The sequence below is a fragment of the Heliconius melpomene genome, chromosome 12, assembly GCF_056956725.1.
Source record: "Heliconius melpomene rosina isolate 202511_hmr_F chromosome 12, ASM5695672v1, whole genome shotgun sequence".
Lineage (NCBI taxonomy): Eukaryota > Metazoa > Arthropoda > Insecta > Lepidoptera > Nymphalidae > Heliconius > Heliconius melpomene.
Genome location: NC_140400.1, coordinates 6,084,353 through 6,104,461, shown reverse-complemented (window position 1 = coordinate 6,104,461; position 20,109 = coordinate 6,084,353). Strand labels below are relative to the sequence as shown.

The 20,109-nt window shown below is 31.0% G+C and overlaps 2 protein-coding genes, 1 long non-coding RNA gene and 1 other non-coding gene across 5 annotated transcripts; 3 read left to right on the top strand and 1 right to left on the bottom strand.

Annotated features, from left to right (window-relative positions):
* Nucleotides 1-136: 136 nt before the first annotated feature.
* On the bottom strand, nt 137-7,642 carry LOC146533619 (uncharacterized). 2 transcript variants are annotated; one of them, XR_014878571.1, is made up of 4 exons: nt 7,413-7,642; nt 5,518-5,614; nt 4,021-4,150; nt 137-393 (listed from the first exon to the last, which is right to left on the bottom strand). It is a non-coding gene; the product is annotated as an uncharacterized LOC146533619 (long non-coding RNA). The 2 variants fall into 2 exon arrangements; XR_014878572.1 differs by lacking the exon at nt 7,413-7,642 and adding an exon at nt 6,861-6,958.
* On the top strand, nt 2,777-4,281 carry LOC146533620 (uncharacterized). The gene is made up of 2 exons (XM_085194773.1): nt 2,777-2,944; nt 4,018-4,281. Exons 1-2 carry the CDS (start codon nt 2,933-2,935, stop codon nt 4,264-4,266), a joined length of 261 nt encoding a protein of 86 aa, XP_085050899.1. The 5' UTR covers nt 2,777-2,932; the 3' UTR covers nt 4,267-4,281.
* On the top strand, nt 5,852-16,696 carry LOC146533617 (lipase member H-A-like). The gene is made up of 4 exons (XM_085194771.1): nt 5,852-6,190; nt 14,483-14,630; nt 15,034-15,174; nt 15,990-16,696. The coding sequence occupies exons 1-4, from the start codon at nt 6,091-6,093 to the stop codon at nt 16,672-16,674; spliced, it is 1,074 nt and encodes a 357-aa protein (XP_085050897.1). The 5' UTR covers nt 5,852-6,090; the 3' UTR covers nt 16,675-16,696.
* Nucleotides 12,874-12,955, top strand: TRNAS-CGA (transfer RNA serine (anticodon CGA)). Its single transcript has one exon. It is a non-coding gene; the product is annotated as a tRNA-Ser (tRNA).
* Nucleotides 16,697-20,109: the final 3,413 nt, after the last annotated feature.

The window sequence follows — 20,109 nt, the reverse complement described above, 5'->3', positions numbered from 1 at the left end:
TCTGTGTCCTTATTTGAGAACCTATGGGTAGATTTAGGGCTTTTAAATTTATCTTGTAGCAATGCACGCACACAACATAACCTCAAAATTTCAAACTTGTAGTTCATTAGGTTTAACTTAAATAAAACCGCCAAAGTGCTCAGTAAAAATTAGTTAATTATAATTTTGGTTTAGCCATACACATATCAACCATTATTGACAAATTTATGCGAAGGTCTGCCACTCTCAGTTACAGTGCCACAAAAATCATTTTTGTCCAAATCGCATTTCACACTGGAGACCTCCAGGAAAGGTTCCGTTACAGGCGCAGGAGTTTCGGGCGGTGGAGCGCGACGGCCGCTCTGCGATAGTACGCAAGTTATTGAACACAGTACGAAGAGAAACTTTAACATTCTGAAAATAAATGTATTAATTTTAAGAATTGGCATCTATGAAGAGATTGATGTGGGCTTAACTACTCCGCTATGGATAAAGGGCGAAACAAAAAATGTATATACTCGTATATGTATCTAAAAAACTAAGAAAAGATTCGTGAGACCAATATTGAGTTATATGCCAAATATATGCAAAATGCCACACTTTATGTAAAGACTGGACAATTAAATTATTTTAAGTGTTTCCCTGAATGAGGATCAAATTTACAACCATTGAGTGCCCCATAGCCTTTATAGCTCTTCAATTGTCCAGCGCAACTTGTCAGCTCTGGCTCTTAAGCCAAGGGTCGCGTGTTCGATGCCATTGAAGCACAGTATTTAAAATAAGAACATTCTTTTAAACATACACTTACATTTCTATTTTTTTCTCTATTGATTTTTAGTTTTACGGATTTATAGCACAATAGCGTGTAAAATGACTCAATGATTTGAAGAAAATCGATTTTAAGTAATTTATTTCTGCATAATATACATATACAATCTCTTGTTACGTACTCTACATGTTTGACATTGACAGAATATATGCGTAATATATACATTCCGATGATTCCAGATTTCCATCTAGAAAATAGCTGACTATTATTCTAGATGGAAATGTGGAATGATTATGGAGTTTTATTGAGTAAAATGCAGAAGAAAGAGTTTCATATAATCAGCATTGCCATTTCACCTGGCATGCGGATGACCATAATAGGATTTCTACGGCCTTCTTGTACGGCCAAAAACTTATACCTTATAACTTATATGCTTTTTGACAACCGGCCTTCTCCTGTTGTACTGATAGCAGCGTCATACAATTGATTTTTAATATTTAATTTTTGTGTTCGACTTATTAAAAGAGAAAGAAAAATTTTACTTTAAAGTTAAGAATCAATTGTATGACGAACACTATCCCTGCATAAGAACATGTGTACATCACCAAGCAGTAAGAAATACAAAAAATATCGTAGACATCACGCTGTTCCTGAAGTTATAATACAAAAAATTTACATTAATTCAAATTAAACATCTGACGAGAGCAAAAGTTATGAGATTTTTTTAATTTAATCTTTAGTTAATTCTTATTTGAAAATCTTAGGTACCTACTATTGACTATACTTCGAGGTCCACAGTAACTAAACATATAACTTGATTAAAATCTTATTAAAAATATTTCGCATTTATATTATTCATTTGTTACTTATAACTAATTTATGTATTCGAATAATACACGTGTAAGTAAAAAAATTAAGAAAACAAATTAAATTTTGGATATTGCAAATGTTTATAATCATTTTTTTTATTAACATACGAGTATGTCATCGATTATTTAAATATAATCGATTCTGTTGTTACTTCGAGTTCTTAATATCAATCTTATAAATTTCACAATAGAAGATATACATAAATACACCTACATACGAGTTTGCAGTTCGCATTGGACTGTACTAGTAAATATGTACGTAATGGTTAAAAAATTTTATTCTTAGCCCAATTTAAAATTTTAAAAAACGAGAAATAAGTATTAATAGTTTCGCCATTACATATTTATTAAACTATAGCTATTACTACTTATCTTAAACTGACAGTGTTTAGTAGATATTATACATTTTTGGGAACCCGACGTTTCGAGCCCTTTGCAGTCGTGTGCACATTTGCATGACAAAAATATTAATACTTAGTTACATTAGCATTGGTTAGCAGGCTCTAAATATAATCTCTCACAAATACGTTAATTATACTTACAGTATATAATTTACTATACACATACATATTGAAACAGGAAAAATATTATTAAGTTAATTAAAAGTATAACCTACAATAATTTTCTAAAAGGAGGAAATGCATATTTATAGATATAATAAATATGAACACCTGTTTATGTATATTTAACAAAGACAAGAGGCTGTTGAGGAACAGCGTCTAACTGTAAATGTGATGGATGTGAGTTTAGTCCTGATTCATTTTTTTCATTTCCTCGCTCTGGTACACAAAGGATGTCGTTGAATTTTTCCACTCAACATGCAATATCACTAAATTGGGAAACCTGGGAACCTGGCTAAACTGGGAAACCTACCAAACTTCTATCTGCCTACCGAACAAGATGCAATCGTGGCAGCTTGAATTCATACCACTCGAGGGAATTCAAATTATTTTCATCATATATTTAATCACAAAATTGGGCTATGTGTGGGGAAAATGATGTATTAATACTAGGTTCCCTTGTCTATGCTGTTATATGGGGAAAGCGTGAAACTACTATAAAAACTCAGAATGAAATACATTATATCTACTTTCCTAAGAGGCCTTTATCTTTTCCAAGACTCCTTATCAGATAACAAAAACAAAACAAAGGACAAATCTCTAATAAACAGTTAGGCATCAAGACAAAGTCTGTCAAGTCATAACCAGGTCATTACGGTACTTTCTGAACCGATGCTGGTATATAAAGGATATTCGGTAGTGTTCAATACTAATTTGTATTTGTTAATTTTTTGAAATACTCGTGAGAAGATAAAATGAAATTTTTGGTAAGTTTTAATAATAAATAATCTTAATTGACAGGAATCTTTTTAGTTTAATAGATGACAGTTTCTGAGCTTTACATATACACAGAATTTTTGGAAAACTCTAAGTTTCCATTATAATAAACGGATTTTTTGAAAATTCTATGTTTACATTATAATAAATTATACTAACATCGAGAATATTAATTCGTAGTGTCATGTATACACGAGTATTATTATATTTTGTGTGTATTCTCTACAAACAAATCGAAAATAAAAAAAACGCCATAGTCGTGTAGTCGTTAATAGAAGGGGAGCACTTTGTATACTTTACTTATACAGACCGAAAAAAATAAACAAAATCATTAACCCAAGTAGGAATCGAACCCACAATCGTCACGCTTATAGTCAGACACCCCTACACCACGGCGAGGCGGCCCCTTCGCATGTACGAGTATGTACATACGATTGTTAATAATAAAATAATATCCACCTACTTAATAATCTTGTCATACTTTTACAATACAATTTTGTTTTTATTTTGTTCTAATGAGTCATAACAAAACATTAATTTTAGCATCTCAAATTATAAATAATGTTAAAAGCTAAATATATTCGGTGAGATTAAATTTAAATGCAAATTTTTAAATATTTTTTATTTAAACAAACTTTTGTATTGTCCAATAAACATAAAGCTACCACTGGCTCGGAACAGTTCTGTTTGCACATGATAATTATATATTGAAATCCATATATGGGACATTTCTTTTATTTAAAATATTTACATTTCTTCAGTCTAGTTGAAAAAGTTTGACGGTGGATTCTGCCATTCTATTCAAGTCTCTATTTGGGCAAAAAGTAAAAGAAAAAATAAAAAATATAAGACATTTAAGATCAAAGTTTTCGCTAGCATTGTAAAACATTCCTATACTAATGTCAGTTAAATAGTTGAAATTATTAGTTTGTTATTACAATATAAGAAATATTGAAGGTAAACACTCTATAAATATAAGTTATGAATAGCTTAATAATATGTTATAAATGTTTAAAATAAAATATAATTATTATGTAATAACAAATAACAATTTTCTTTGCAGTACCTTTTCATCTTCTTGATGTCTTCTCTACAACTTTTGTCGGCAGCACCAAGGGATTTCCTCGCTCTAGAACAATCTATGTTGAACAAGCTTCACAAACCATGGCACACTGTAGATGTACCTCCAGAACATCCTAGAAAAGGAGAGTTTAAATGTAAAGGAGGTATTTGTAAGACCAAAGCACCTTGTAAAGACTGCCAAGGTCCCGTACCTTTAGATGTTAACTGGGAATATATTAAAAAAATATAGTTTTGCTAGTTTTATTTTACCCGACTTTGTCTGAAGGAGAGTAATAATTTTCGAGAATATGTATACATTTTTTCTGGGACGTCCTTATAGCGACACGACTCACGATTTAAGGGGATATAAGAGACTTATTTAAAAAGGTAGTTAAGGCATTCAATACCCCAAATTTCTTTATTCACACTGATAAAACTACTACGTTATATATTCTTAACTCTACTACATCACAATAGCAGTTGCTTTAAGTATAATAAAGTTCCTAGATCATTCCAAGAATTAGCTAAAAGTGACGCATCAGGTAATTTAGAACTACTATCAAAGACAATAAGTTCAAGGATAAAGATGTCTGTCACAGTCTGATTCAGATATATTATGAAAATTATGGCATTGGTAAAATTTGCGCATTTTGTATTGGTTGCTATATATAATACCTATTCATGATAATATAGCTAAGGAACGCAGGGTTTTTTAATTGGTTTTGTAAGACCTTGACACGGCCATGGCCTAATTGGGGCGCATCTATTTTATTTAATGTGACGCTAATGCTAACACCAGGTTTTACAATGACACCGGGTACCAAGAGGTACCCTCTGTCCCTGAGAAATTGCAAGAAATACATGGCTGTTTGAGAGAGGTCGTCCGTTTCGGGCCTTATACCTTGGCTTGCGACAGTCGAACGGACTGGAATGGTAACGCATCTATCGAAAGTATTGAACTTATCACACTAGCAAGCCAAAGTAGGTTCTATCCAGTGGCATAAAATTTCCAATTAAAAAAATCTGTGATAAGTAGCACAGATTACTTTATTACAAAAAAGTGAATCATCTCTTTGTTCTCATGTTAGTAAGTCAATATTATAAAAATATATAATAATGATCAAGGCCAAAAAACTTAATATTTTCGTTTCCTCACTCTCGTTACGAGGCAAAGCGCGGCGTTGAGTTCCGCCACACAACACGCAAAGCCTCCTGAAATGGGAACGGAGTGTTTTAACACTAGATCCCCCTGCCTACCCTGCTATATGCAGGATACAACATAAAGCCCTAATAAATATATAATAATGATAAATGCCTTAAAATAAATTAGAGAACGTTTTTAAATTCACATAAACAAAGTTGCGGGCGACGACCTCTTATAAAATTATTTTAATCCTAAACCATCTAAGCCTCCATAATAAAATTATAATAACCGTTGTCATAATACTCAACATTCCTAAAAACCTAATTGCAAGAGTACATTTTTATGTAATACACTTACCACTGATACTTTCTTAGATAGCTTTATCATTAATCAGTTGCTTCACTTGTTAAGAAACGAGGTATATTGAAATTTTAGTTGGTTTTCCCGTCCGGTTCTAAAAATTAAATAAACTTAAAAAATATTATTTATATATTTGTTTTCAAAATTAATAATTTAAAATACTATAAGTTTCATTAAAATGGACGATTGAAAATAAATCATCCAGACATGAATTTAAGATTATACGAGTACAATATACTTAAATTATATTAAAAATATTTTATTAAAATAAAATCTGTAAAATATTATGATATAATGTCTATATATACATCAAAAACAACATGATAAATGCTACTTAGTTTTAACTTGTCTGTTGCCGCAAGTGGTCGTTGCGCGATTAGTTTAAAAAAAATAAAATGACACTTTTTCCCGCCTCTACGTCAAGGTCAATGCCCCTGTACGTGTTTTGATTTTGAAAAATGCGCACGAACGCATTTGTCGCTGTTTCTATACACTGAAATATAATTATTTCTTCAATTTTTTTATTCATATTCGTTTCTGGAGTGAATTTTTGGACAAAAGTCAAAGAAGATGGCTTTAAACTTACTTTTGTTTATACTTTTGTTCTTTGGAGTGGAGTGCTTAGATAATAGACACGAAGAAGGCTATCCCAGAGGATTTATGTCAGTATGTATGTGCTTTTATTTATTATAATTATTTAAATATCATATTATTTGTAAAAAAACAACAGAAGCCCTCACAGCGCAGGAGCACAGGCGTGTGACTTTAACGCGACGATTGTGGGTTTGATCTCCATTCGGGAAAATGAATCATTATTCGTTCAAAAATTCGACGAAAACTATGGAACGGAATATCTTAACACTATATACTATTGTTGAAATCGTGTATATTGAATATACCTAATGAATACGTTACCATCTTTTCTTTCATATTATAAATATTTAACATGAAATAAATAATAAAATTATTGTTTTAAATCTAAGACAAAATCTAGAATATTCTCAAAGGTAAAGTTAGCACTAAGGCCGAATGCGCCAGAATTTCACCATACAGTAAATTATCCGCTGTTGCATACAATTTTTTCTACATTATTAAGCTTAATTATGTGTCATTAGCCTTTTCAATTATTATATTTGATGTGGTTATAATTTTGTATATAATGTTACATAAATAATTACTTCTATTTAAGTTTTGAAATATTAAAATAATGTATTGAATATCTTAACACTCGGTTCTCTTTTGTTCCGCCTCTATGATTCATCGTTTGAGGCCCTTGCCAAGGGACTTTGACCTTCTACTTATATATTTTGCTTCTATTACTTTTGTTATTTATTACTTACTTTCCAATTAAGCCCCAACATTCTCTCCTTTTTCTTTGGCTCTTTTATCCAAGCCCTTTTTCTATCTTTCTTATTAAACAATCTATAACATATTTATATCAATAAAAAACGATTTTACACAGCAAGAGCTATTAGAGCCAGACCGGACTCATTAATTAGTAACTTCTAAAGAGTTTGACTTTTAAGGAGTTGGCTCCATCAGGAGACCAGCTTGATGTTGCCATATTATTGTAACTTCTAGTTCTACGATAATATAATATTACAAGTGGGTTAAATTCAATTTCTTAGATTTCACTTCATAGTTACATTATTACAAGTCGCCCTATAAATAGTTGACCATAAAAGCGTGTTAAAAAATTAAACATTTAATTATTTATAACAAGGTTCCCTAATGAACGTAATGCCAATTTGATAACAGTCCGGACTAAAAATATTTATATAGCGATACAGATAATTTCTATAATATAACATTTTTTAAAATCGACCTACTTATGTCGACCTATTTAAAGTCGATCAATTTATGTAAATAACTAATATTTATAATATACTTACTTTTTATAACATGTAAATTGAGTAATTTCTTTGATTTTACACTACCCTGTTTCACAATTTGTTAGATGGAGAGCAGCTTGGTCTGTGGAAGTAAGTATTAGTCCACGTTATAGAGCAGCCCTTTAAGTCCGAATTTAGGTCAGATGTCCCGAGCACAGCTCGGGCTCCTCTTGCTGTAACACAAGGCAGTCCAGCTTGGTGGATACAAGGATACATAATACATATACAACGTAATACATGATTTGAACAAAGAAACGTTTATTGCAATAATTACGTCTATTATCTTGCAGTCTTATGTATTTGTATTAGTAGGTTGAGGTCATTATCGGCGTCGTACATCGTCTGACTGTAAATGCGCCGGTCGTGGGTTCGACTCTCACTTGGGGGAATGAATTATTCCTTATCCCACGCTCTCCACTGTCCACAAGACAACAGGCGGTGTTAAGTTCCGCTACTCAATAAACAATATATATTATATATTTTTTAATCTCATATTAACTATCAATTTCTATTAGGACAGCAGCGCCCGCGTATAAAGCCTGTACTTACTATTCTATACATTGTATAGTTTAATGACACTTTTATGAATAATAAATATTTTTTTTAAATAAAATTATAGCCTATGCCACTTCCTGATTATCTACCACTATATTGGTACTAAATTTTATATTCACTTCAATATATAATTTGCACATAACACCCACGTATTTACATATATGTACATAAAAACATTTTGTTATACTGCGGAGCCCTAGTGATTAAGTAGGACAGACTGTAAACGCGACATTTCCTCCCACTTTAAGACAAAGAGGAATAAAATAACCTAAAGAATTGATAAAATAGTGATATTAATATACTTTGTATATAAAATAGTAGTCAGTCTCACCGAATCTCTAAAAAAAGTTTAGTTTGCAATAGGCATAATCCGTATAATAGTAAGGTAATTAAAACACTTCGTTCTCCACTTTCCGTATAATTTTGGAGAGATTGTGTGTCGAGTATTGTATCTCTCCACCCCTCTCTTTTTATCAAAGCGAGAGAATAACGAGAGAATAGAAAGAATTTATTTCCCCCATTGTTCCCATCACGACGGTCTTTCAAATTCAATATTTAAACTTTACGTTTAGTAACTAAACTTATAGCTAAATAATACAAAATCTTTTTTAGCCCCGTGGCGGTCACTTTGTACGAATCTTTGTACATTTGGGTAGTCTCACAATGTCATTATTATAATTACGATATCTCTAAATTTTTTTTATGGTAGCTGTTATTGTCGAAATCATTATGAATCAAGGTGGTATAAAAATTATAAATTAATTAGTTTTTGCTCCTAATATTTTATTACTTCTTATTTGAAGTCTAGGTGTGCGATTTTTTTTTCCATGTTGTAAAAACAAAAATAAACATAAATCAGAATAGATTCTTGTTTCCTTTACATATATATGCATTACTTAACGTAAGTATTTATTCCTATATAGTAATATATTTGGGGAAAATAGAGAAAGATAGAAACTGTATTCTGTTTGCTACAGTTAAATATACCTAAGCGTCGATGATACGACGGCGATGCTGGACTCCAGGAGTGGTATTTTTGATACAGCGCTCCTAGAGTCCGCAAGTCCGAAGATTCATCCAAATCCGTTCAATATTTTTTTTGTGAAAGTGAAACAAACATACATCCTCATAAACTTATATTTCCATTCTTTAGATGAACGATTAGTTCTTCATCTTCTTTGCAATTGTACTTACATAGAAATTTAAAGAATTACCTAAAAAAATGTTTTGACTAAAGTTTTTAATAATATTTGTTTCTATCTAATAAGAAAAGTGGTAAAAAAATGTTTAGATAATTAGATAGACAATACAATAGCAATGTAACGTAGCCATTGTATGGGTAGGAGATATATTGAGGCCGGAAGTAATACAACGGTACTTAGTATATTAAGTATTTGGATGTGACAAAATGTAAAAACAACTTGTATAATATTACTCATATTCATTCGCGCGGTATATCCCGCAGACAGCAGAGTAGGCAAAGGGAACCTAGTGTTATGACGCTCGGATTCTCATTTTCCGCCGAATTCTGGAGGCGTTCCATATTTAGTAGGTATAGGATCTCAACGCCGCGGTTTGCCTTGACACAAAAGCGAAGAAATGAAAATATTAGATATTTCATCTCCCCGAGTGGGGATCGAAGATCGAACCCACCACCAGTCGAGTTAACAGTCCCCCTGCGCCATGATTAGGCCAATCATGGCTTATGGCCTGCGCATATAATATTGATTTGATAATTTTATTTAGGCATATTACATAAAATGTTTAACTTAATAGGTAAGCTAGCGTCAACTACCACTTTTTAGAGCATAAATTTCAAATGAACTATTTACATAACAAATTAATAAACAATAATTATAATATTTGTCAATACAAAACCCGAAATTAGTGTGTACAGCTGTACAGTCAGTCTTCTGACATGAAAGATGGCGAAATAGACTGGGATCCGACCGTTGAATCCTGCATAAACGAGTTTTCTTAATTAAACCTATATTAATGAATAATACATGATTAGTAGAACAGATTACACCTGGGTTGCCTGGAAGAATCCTGCCGCAATCACCTTTAATTACATTTTTTCGTAACTCGTTTTTGGAGAAAATTGCACCCATACGTTTTTTATATGAATCGCACATCATTTGAAAGATAATCGCATAAGGAATTGGAAAATTAAGGGTTGCCAGCTCTCAGTCTGCCGCAAGTCTAGGGTTGCCTGGTTTAAAGTTGTCACTAAATGTTAATAATTTGCACTCATGTGTTTTTTTAATGAATTATATATCAAATTAAAGCTTATTTTTTTCTGAACACTATAAAACAGGGTTGCCTGGAAAATTCCTGCCGCAAACAGGGGTTGCCAGCGTTTGAAATATTTTATTCCGGTTCCGTTTGACTATGAGAATAGACGATGAAAATCGCGGTCTGCCTTATGTTTTAAAGTAAAATATTATATAATAGAAGATCAATCTTAAAATCAATGTTTATTCTAATTGTTCACCTGTTAAATGATGATTTTAATCATATTAAGTACACGCAGAAAACTATTTAAAGATCATAGGGCAGAAGGAATCATCCTTATTTTTCAAGTAAAATAATGAATCTATAATATTGAGTCTTTGCAAAATCTATTTTCTAAATACTAATATTTATTTATTAATTTAAATTACCATTTTGAAACAATTAAATTATCTAATTAAATAAATGTTTACAAATATCGATCTACTATAAGGTATTAATATACATACATATACATCATGTTCCCTTAATATAATGAAGGGGGACCATTATTGCGGATATTTTTTTTTTATTAATTATATTGAAAAATACATTTCAATGAACTCTCTCTCTCTCTCTCTCTCTCTTCGTCCTCTACTTGTTTGATTTGACAACGCTTGCCGCAATTTTTTTTTCTCACGCTATTTTTAATAATTTGCATAGGAAAGGAATATATATAATAGAATTATAATAAACAAAACTAAGTTAGCAAAATAAATTCGAAGAAAATCCGACAGTAATGCCGACTAATAAACGCTATTTACGGTTTATGACCAAGAGTCGGCAAATATCAATTAGTTGGCTATTTTTTACTATAGATAAACATTTTGCGGCGCGATAGAAAGCAAACCAAATGCAATAAAATTATTTTCGAAGATGTATTGTTTCTAAATGCAATAAAACTGCAGATGGCCAAATGAGTTGTTTTTGAACATATTACTTAGTTACTTACCTTTAGTTTAGGAGTAAAGACGTTTTTACTTGACAAAAATGAAGATGTGAAAATGTGATAGAATTTAACAAGGAATCTTTCCAAAAGTGTAAAATTATCTTATTGTTTCGCCAAAAAATGAATTTTAAATACAGTGTCATTTTTTTAAATAGTGACACAATGCACGGTTATCATTTACAGTGTTACAAAAAGTTCATTGTTTAAAAACAAAAATATAAAGAAGTATTTTTTAATTATTTTCTAATGCAAAACGTAAGTATACTTTAATGTTTAATATTATATAGTTTAATAAAATGTGACAATTGTGGCCGTGGGAATTGCCTCAGTTTTGATTACACTAAGTTAGGGACGTGAGTGAGTGATTACGCTTTATTATAATTATAAGGACAATTCTTTCAGACCTAAATGCCTTAAAAACTATCAGCATAGACGGACAAGTTCTTGCTAGCGACATTTTTTTATCTATATTTTTTAATAGTTTTTATTAGTTGAATAGTTTTCATTTACTTTGCAAAAACGTAAATATTCGTACCAAAAAGATGGGCGCCATAGTTCTTTCTACGGATACGGACGGCGTTGTCAAATCAAACAAGCAGAGGGCGAAGAGAGAGAGAGATTGTTTATTGAAATGTAATTTTCCATATTTTCTTAATTAATAAAAAAAATATCCGCAATAATTGTCACCTCTCATTATATTAAGGAAACATGTTGTAATTAATACCTTATAGTAGATCGATATTTGTAAACATTTACTTAATTAGATAATTTAGTTGTTTTAAAAGGTTTATTTAAATTAATAAATAAATATTAGTATTTAGAAAATAGATTTTGCATACACTCAATATTATAGATTCATTATTTTACTTGAAAAATAAGGATGATTTCTATGCCCTACGATCTTTAAATAGTTTTCTGCGTGTACTTAATATGATTAAAATCATCATTTAACAGGTGAACAATTAGAATAAACATTGATTTTAAGATTGATCTTCTATTATATAATATTTTACTTTAAAACATAAGGCAGACCGCGCATTTCATCGTCTATTCTCATAGTCAAACGGAACCGGAATAAAATATTTCAAACGCTGGCAACCCCTGTTTGCGGCAGGAATTTTCCAGGCAACCCTGTTTTATAGTGTTCAGAAAAAAATAAGCTTTAATTTGATATATAATTCATTAAAAAAACACATGAGTGCAAATTATTAACATTTAGTGACAACTTTAAACCAGGCAACCCTAGACTTGCGGCAGACTGAGAGCTGGCAACCCTTAATTTTCCAATTCCTTATGCGATTATCTTTCAAATGATGTGCGATTCATATAAAAAACGTATGGGTGCAATTTTCTCCAAAAACGAGTTACGAAAAAATGTAATTAAAGGTGATTGCGGCAGGATTCTTCCAGGCAACCCAGGTGTAATCTGTTCTACTAATCATGTATTATTCATTAATATAGGTTTAATTAAGAAAACTCGTTTATGCAGGATTCAACGGCCGGATCTCAGGGTAAAAGATATTTAAAAATAATACCTATATACACCTTTTGGTAAATAAGGGCGGTTAATAATAATTGAGAGAGTCAATTAAACTTATTGTAACTATTAAAAAAAAATATTGCTATTATTGAAAAAAAATTAGCTTTTCACACAAGTTAGCTTTAAATTATTTAAGCTTAAAACACGCAGTCGTGGCCGAGTGGTTAAGGCGTCTGACTCGAAATCAGATTCCCTATGGGAGCGTAGGTTCGAATCCTACCGGCTGCGGTAACGTTTTGCAAAATTAATTATGATGAATACTTTTTAACATGTTTTTGTCTTAAAATATAGACGTATGTCTATAAAAAACTAAAGCACTTATGTATGTACCAGTTTAGCTTTATTGCTCATTTCAAGAATTACTTAACCCTAGAAATAGATTAGTAACTGGATATCCTGATGATAATGATATCAATCTTTCTTACATGTAAAGTAAGAGATTATATTATTACTGGGCAATTTCTCAATTTCAATGTAGGACGTCCTCCAGCTAGATGGGGTGACGATATTCGCAAAGTGGCGGGCAACGGCATCCAGATGCGAAGAGCTGAAGATTGAGCTCAGTGGCGTGCCATTGGAGAGGCCTATGTCCAGCAGTGGACGAGGACAGGCTGATGATAATGATGAGCAATTTCTCTCACCTGATCACTCTAATGTCTTTGCATTATTGTTTTCGACTTATAAAGATATTTTAATAGTATATACCAGTTAAACTTTAACCTACAATTATTAAGTTTTTTCAGAAAATTCTTTACTGCGTTTCTTAACATCCAAAATTCCAAATAAAATGACATTCAGCTCAATTATTTTTTTTAGCGTTTCTCTGTATTCCGCATATAGCAGAGTAGGTATAGAGAACCTAGTGTTAAAACTTTCCGCCCAATTTTCGAAAAATTGTATGTTATGTGGCGAAACTCAACGCTCAACGCATTGTTTTGAAGAAAGAAATAAAAATCTCCTGAGTTGGAATCAAACTCACTACTGTCGCTTTTCGAGTCGGACACAGTGCCGCTGCACCACCACGATTTCATATTATAATATTTTACTCCATGAAAACCTTCAATCATGATGTAAAAAGCCTTAATATATTATTATAGTTGACAAATAGCGTGTTTCTTAATGCAATGTTTTTTATTTCGCAAATTGCAGTTGTCATGTCAAAATTATTATATAGCCTTTGCGTTTTTTTTTCATTGTTTTAAGTAACTTAATAAAATATACACAATTTTTGTTTTTACTGCGAAACTAAGCACGTAATTTGTCTAACTATACAATTTTCCCAGTAAAGGAAAATAGTTACAACTCAAACTGCCTCCTACTGTATCACAATAGAATAACTTTTGCGTGTTATACTAATATATAATATATTAAGAGTTGCCGCTCACAGCTTTGCGTGAACCTTTTCCCATTTCCTTAAGAATTTCGAAAAACCCTCTCATAGTGCTACTCTACAATCCTCAACGTTTGTGTAAAATTGAAGCTTTCTTCGCAACGTCCGGTGTAGGGTCGTTTATATATCACTAGTGAACAGTTTGTAACGCATCTTTGTTTCTGTGGATTTTATGACAGAAAATGGCAAATCCCGAACCCGTGGAAAATCTCAGATATCAACTTTCTACGTCCAGTAGTTTAGTCTGCAGAATCTCGTTCAATTTGTCAACGAAACAATAATAGAAAAGATTATTTATAATTGTTATATTTATTATATTATTATTTGAAATAGATAATAAACATTTCTGTATTCCGTAATTTCAGGTCCAGGATCGAACAAGCCGGCCTCAATACCTCGAAGCCAGTTGAAATACTTGTATTTCGTGGTGCAAGGGAAGGGGCAAACGCGACATAAATACAATTATTGGGACGCCAAGGATATCGCCACAGATCCCAGGATTGATTTTCGTAGGTAAAATAAAATTTGATTAGGTACTTTTAATCTTAAGATTTTCATTGGATTGGATTTTTGTGATTATTTATCCCGCACATAGCGTAATACGCAGAGGGAACGGAGAAAAGGCACTCTACCTTGTTACCAGAGCGAGGAAATGAAAATATTAAATATCTCATTCCCCCGAGCCCCACAGTCGCACGCTTATGCCCATGTGCTACGATGATTACGCCTATAATATATTTAATTTGTTGATAAAGACAGCAAATATTCTGTTATAATATTTACAATTTTATGTACCTAAATTGAAATCTAATAGCCTCTTAAGTGCTTGTAATAGTCTAATCGGATGTAGAACAATAATGTAGATATTAATAAGTAATTAATCCTAAATAAGCAACTTTTTTTCTAATCTTTACAGGAAAACAATAATTGTGGCTATAGGATACCTGGACAGTACAAGCTTCCCGATAGCCGCCATGTTCGCTAACGAGTACGAAGCGAGAGACTACAATGTTATATTGATAGACAACCAGCGGTTTGCCACAGTTCATTATCATTTGTAAGATGTTTTTATAATTTTTTTAATTGTATTTTTTGAATAAACGTAGAACGTTAATGTAAAAAAGGATTTAATTGCATATAAAATTTTAATTTTAATGTTGTATGATAACAGAAATTTATTACTGTTAATATTAAAAACGAAATAAAAAAGCTATAAACTGGGTAACTGTGTAAAGAAAAATAAAAAAGATAATACAAATAAACCAGACAAACAATATTTCAGCTTCAGTAATATAAATAACTACTTACCACATACATACTATTAAAGAATTAAAAACGCTATCTTAATTAAGAAGGGCCAGGGACTAAGCGTGCGATTGTAAACGCGACAGGTTATTGATACTATTCTCACTCGGGAAATTTGCATCCTCATTTCCTCAGTCTGGTAACCAGGCATTGCTCCGTTGAGGTCCGTGAGGTCCGTGAGGTCCGCCAATTAACAACGTGGAACGGAGTGCCTTTATATTAATTTCCCTGGTTCCCACTGCCTACCCTGCTATGTCTGTGAAGCTAAATAAATGTTTTCTATACTATATAAAAGTATTTTAATACCTACCTACGATATGCAAAATGATTCATGTGATGAACAATATAATATTTTTCTATTTCCCTTTCATATACCTACAGATAATAGCTTTTGGACGCATAGCTCAATGGCAGTAAAAAACTTGAAAATGAAATATATTTTACACCAATATTTTATTCCTAATCTATGACAAAAGAATAATTATTCGTTATTTTCTAATATATTTCATAGTACCAACAACTTTCCTATATTATTTCTTTTAACCTTGCAATATTTTTAATTTTCAGAGCAACACGCCTGATGCGTCCAGTGGGCAAACACGTAGCAGAGATATTAGTACAGCTAACCCACTCAGGTCTAGATCCTTCTAGAACTGAGTTAATAGGGTTTAGCTTAGGCGGCCAAACTGTCAGTTATATCGCTCGAAACTACCAAATGATGACCGGTACTAACATATCCCGAATTACCGCTTTAGAACCTTCAGGGCCATGTTTTAGAAGACTATCTAAAAAAGATAGACTCGATTCCTCGAATGCGGATTTCGTTCAAGTCATTCATACTAATATTGACGGTTTTGGTATGGCAACACCGATGGGACATGTTGATTTTTATGTAAACGGCGGCGAATACCAACCTTCTGATATTAACTTCTATCCTTGCACAACAACTTGTAGCCATTTTAGAATTTTAGCACTATGGTTGTCAGCAATGAGGAATCCAAATAAATTTATTGGTATCAAATGTAATAGTGTACAAGAAGCAAGAGACGCGAATTGTTATGACAATTTGCCTTTAATAACTAATATTATGGGTTCTAATGTAGATACTAAGAGTCATGGTATATTTTATGTTTCAACAGATAAAATGTTTCCATATTATTTGGGGAAGAAAGGATTGAAAAAGGAATATGAATCGTCGATAAGAATTAGTGACATTAATAACAGTGATAAGACCGAGTTATATGCTAAGTAAAAAATAAGTTATAGTAATTAAATGTTGTTTTATTACAATAAAAATAGATCGAATTTCTTTATTTATTGCAATGATATACATTTAAAATAAAATGTGACATTAAGTTCAAATGCATGCTGCATCTAATTTAAGTGAATATTGAGAATGGACTTACCATCAGAAAGAACGGAGGACTTTAAAACTAGAATGCATAATATATCGCGTTTCTGTCAATATATCTTTACTCGAAATGTAAAATATATTATTAAAAAATGCCAAAGCGAAGAAATTGAATTTAATATACCTCTTATTTTTATTGCATCAAATATTATCTGAATTTAAAATGATTATTTAATATGAACATATAATTATTTATATTTTTTAATATGGCAACACCAAAGAAATGTATATATCAAATAGCTAGTATCCATGTTAGCTGTCGTGAAAAAATACCAAAATGTCGCAATGACGTAAAGGCTGACAACTGCAAAAAAACCTTGACGGTCTGTCGAATGTCGATCTTTCCTCAATCTTTCAAAATGGTGCTTCGTTCTCGCGGGTTTCTTGCTAAATTAAATCAATTAATGTTAAAATGAATATAAATTGACATTTGTAAATTGTGGATTAATTTGAACTGTATTCAAAATTTTATAGTGTAGTGCAACATTTATTTATATAAGGCAGAGAAAAATTTTTGTGTAATACTTTAAATCAGTTTTCATATGTGATGTTTTAAATCTGATTGTTATTTAAAGCGTCTTACGTAAGTATAAAGCATTTTTTTGTTATTAAACATAGTTGTTTCCGTGTGCCGACGCCAAGATTGTCGCATTCCACTCAGTAATATTTTATCGATATACGCATGTGACACCCATTTTTTATTTTTTCTATTCTTAGTGATTATTAAATGGTAATTATCGATAATTGGTGTAAACGAAGTAAGAACAAACTAGTTTTGGTCAAGGTTGTAATTTGCATCTCGCATTTACGTTTTACAAAATATTTATCATATTATTTTCTTTTAATGCTTGTCATTGAAAGTTAAATCTTTTATGCTACATTTACAGATGGTAATTGAATAATTTGTAATGTGCTTACACATTTGCATAGTTTAAATGGTTATCATATTTTTTAACTAGTAAGATATTTTATATTTGAACTTAAGTAAAAAAAAGTTATTTTATACATTGTTCCTTTATAAAACTAATACTCTAAAATAAAAGAAGCCCTTCATCGGTTGACACAACAAATTGTAGGTAATAAATTCTAAATGTGGAATACATTGTACATATAATATTACTGTAGAAAATTGTATTGAAAATTTAAAATTATATTTGTAGTAAAAATAAAGAAAACATTTAAAGAATTAATGGTTTTTAATTATATAAGTAATTCATTAATTATATTATTTTACAATAGGTAAAATAATAAAATTATTTATATAAAAGTATAAAAAGTCATAATACAGCAACAGTACAGTGTCTAACTGTATATAGTTGAATAATTGATTCCTACAAACTTGAGGGGGTGTTTCTTTTTTAAGACAAAGACTGCTGACTTCTACTCTTTAATATACAAATGTCATGAAAATTGGACAGTATGTGAGGAATGAAGTATCTTAACTAGTGCTTCTATATGCAGAATACAGTTTGAAACAAAACAACATTTCATATTTTAATTATTATACTAAACTATTTTAACAATATTCTTTAAAACTGACTGACATGGGCCTAATACAAAATACTTACCTGCCAATACTACAGAGAATGATGTCATGGTGACATCATAGTGCATGAATCTGTAATGGGAAATCTTATAAGTATACAAACAAAGCTAAGACTCCTGAATATTCATAGTTTGTTGCAATTTTTTCTTTTATTTTAAGTAAATACATATTATGTAACTATAGTTATTTTTTTTTATATTTTGAGAAATATGTGACGGCTTCATGATGTAGTGTGATGACCGTAACCACTTAAAAAATGTTTTTTTTTAATCTTCATACTGTATTCCGCACATAAGTATTATAATAATTCACGATATTGCAAGTTGAGTTGTGGAACTCAACACCGCACTTTCTCTCACTCACCCTGTGCCCCCTCCTTCCTACACCAGAATGGCCCCTCTTTGTTTTAATGTCCACTTATCAACATAATTGTAATGTCATGCCTTATATTTTTTATACCTCAAATAAATACCTTATATTACAGACATAAAGATTAACCTATTTGACCAGCGATTTTAGTTAAATGTACTTGACTTTGTAATTTTAGCTTTTATAACACAAAATGTTATAAAAATATATACAATGTATTATAAAGATAGTAAGTAGTTTCAAGAAATTTCATTAGTAATTGTCATCTTGCCAACTATAAAAATTTTCCTTGGGTTTCTATTTTGTTTATGTCACTGTAAGATTGCAAAAACCGTTGATTCACTATTTTTCGATAGTTTACAATTTCGCTAATAAAATTATGAACTAACGGTTTTTATAATGTTACGCTGACATATATAGTATTGATCTTTGTGCACAGAATTTTAGTAATAAAAAAAATTAGCCAGAATTTGAAACCTTTACACAAAATGATCAGTTTTAACCTAAAGTTTAGGTCTCCTAAAATATCTCTAGAATGCTACTGTAGTAAGATACATATTACCAACTGGTAAATATAAATACACATACAAAACATATTTTATCTTTTGGATAGGGAAAATCTACAACATAAATCTTTTTGACATACGTGGAATTCTAATTTACGGTAGTGTTATTTTGTCATATACGTCCCGACAATATTACTTCACTATTTACCTATTTATATAGGACTTTATGAATTTTTCTTTATTAAATTTACCTATATAAAATATATACTGGGTAATTGACAGACAACACATAGCTAAAGCTACTCAGTTTAAAAATCTGAATTTTTTTCATTAAAAAATTTGAAGATTTCAAAACATCCTACGGGAACGGTAATAAACGGAATTTTACATTCTATAATCCCATACAAATGGAGTTGCGAGTATCTAGAACTATAATAAATTGTATGTGATATGTGTGTACTATCAAAAATCTACGACAAGTGAAAATACTAATATCTGCTTGTCATACAAGAATTCAAAATTTCATAATTTTTTTAACATATTTTCATTAGGTCAACTTGTAAATGTGAACTAATTATATGTTAAAATCTAAATACTTCACTGAATTTAACTCACGTTATTAGCATTTTAATTCTTGTAACTTATGTAAAAATCGATATTTTTAAACTTTGCACATATCGTCCACGTAGTAAGTGACATTGGTACTAGCTTAGAACAACAATGTCAAGTATAAACATTACAACTATCATTTCTACACTCGTGGCCGTGCTAGGACGGACAAACCAATTGTGTTTGGTTCAGTTATTTGCTCTGGTAACATGACAAAGCACCAGTTCCGTCACTCAACACGCGATG

Bases quoted from the DNA above. Each gene is read 5' to 3' on its own strand.
- LOC146533617 (XM_085194771.1), top strand. From the start codon at position 6,091: ATGGCTTTAAACTTACTTTTGTTTATACTTTTGTTCTTTGGAGTGGAG. The intron at 14,631-15,033 runs GTAAAATAAAAT...TAATCTTTACAG, and splicing joins CCCAGGATTGATTTTCGTAG to GAAAACAATAATTGTGGCTA. The intron at 15,175-15,989 runs GTAAGATGTTTT...TTTAATTTTCAG, and splicing joins GCCACAGTTCATTATCATTT to AGCAACACGCCTGATGCGTC.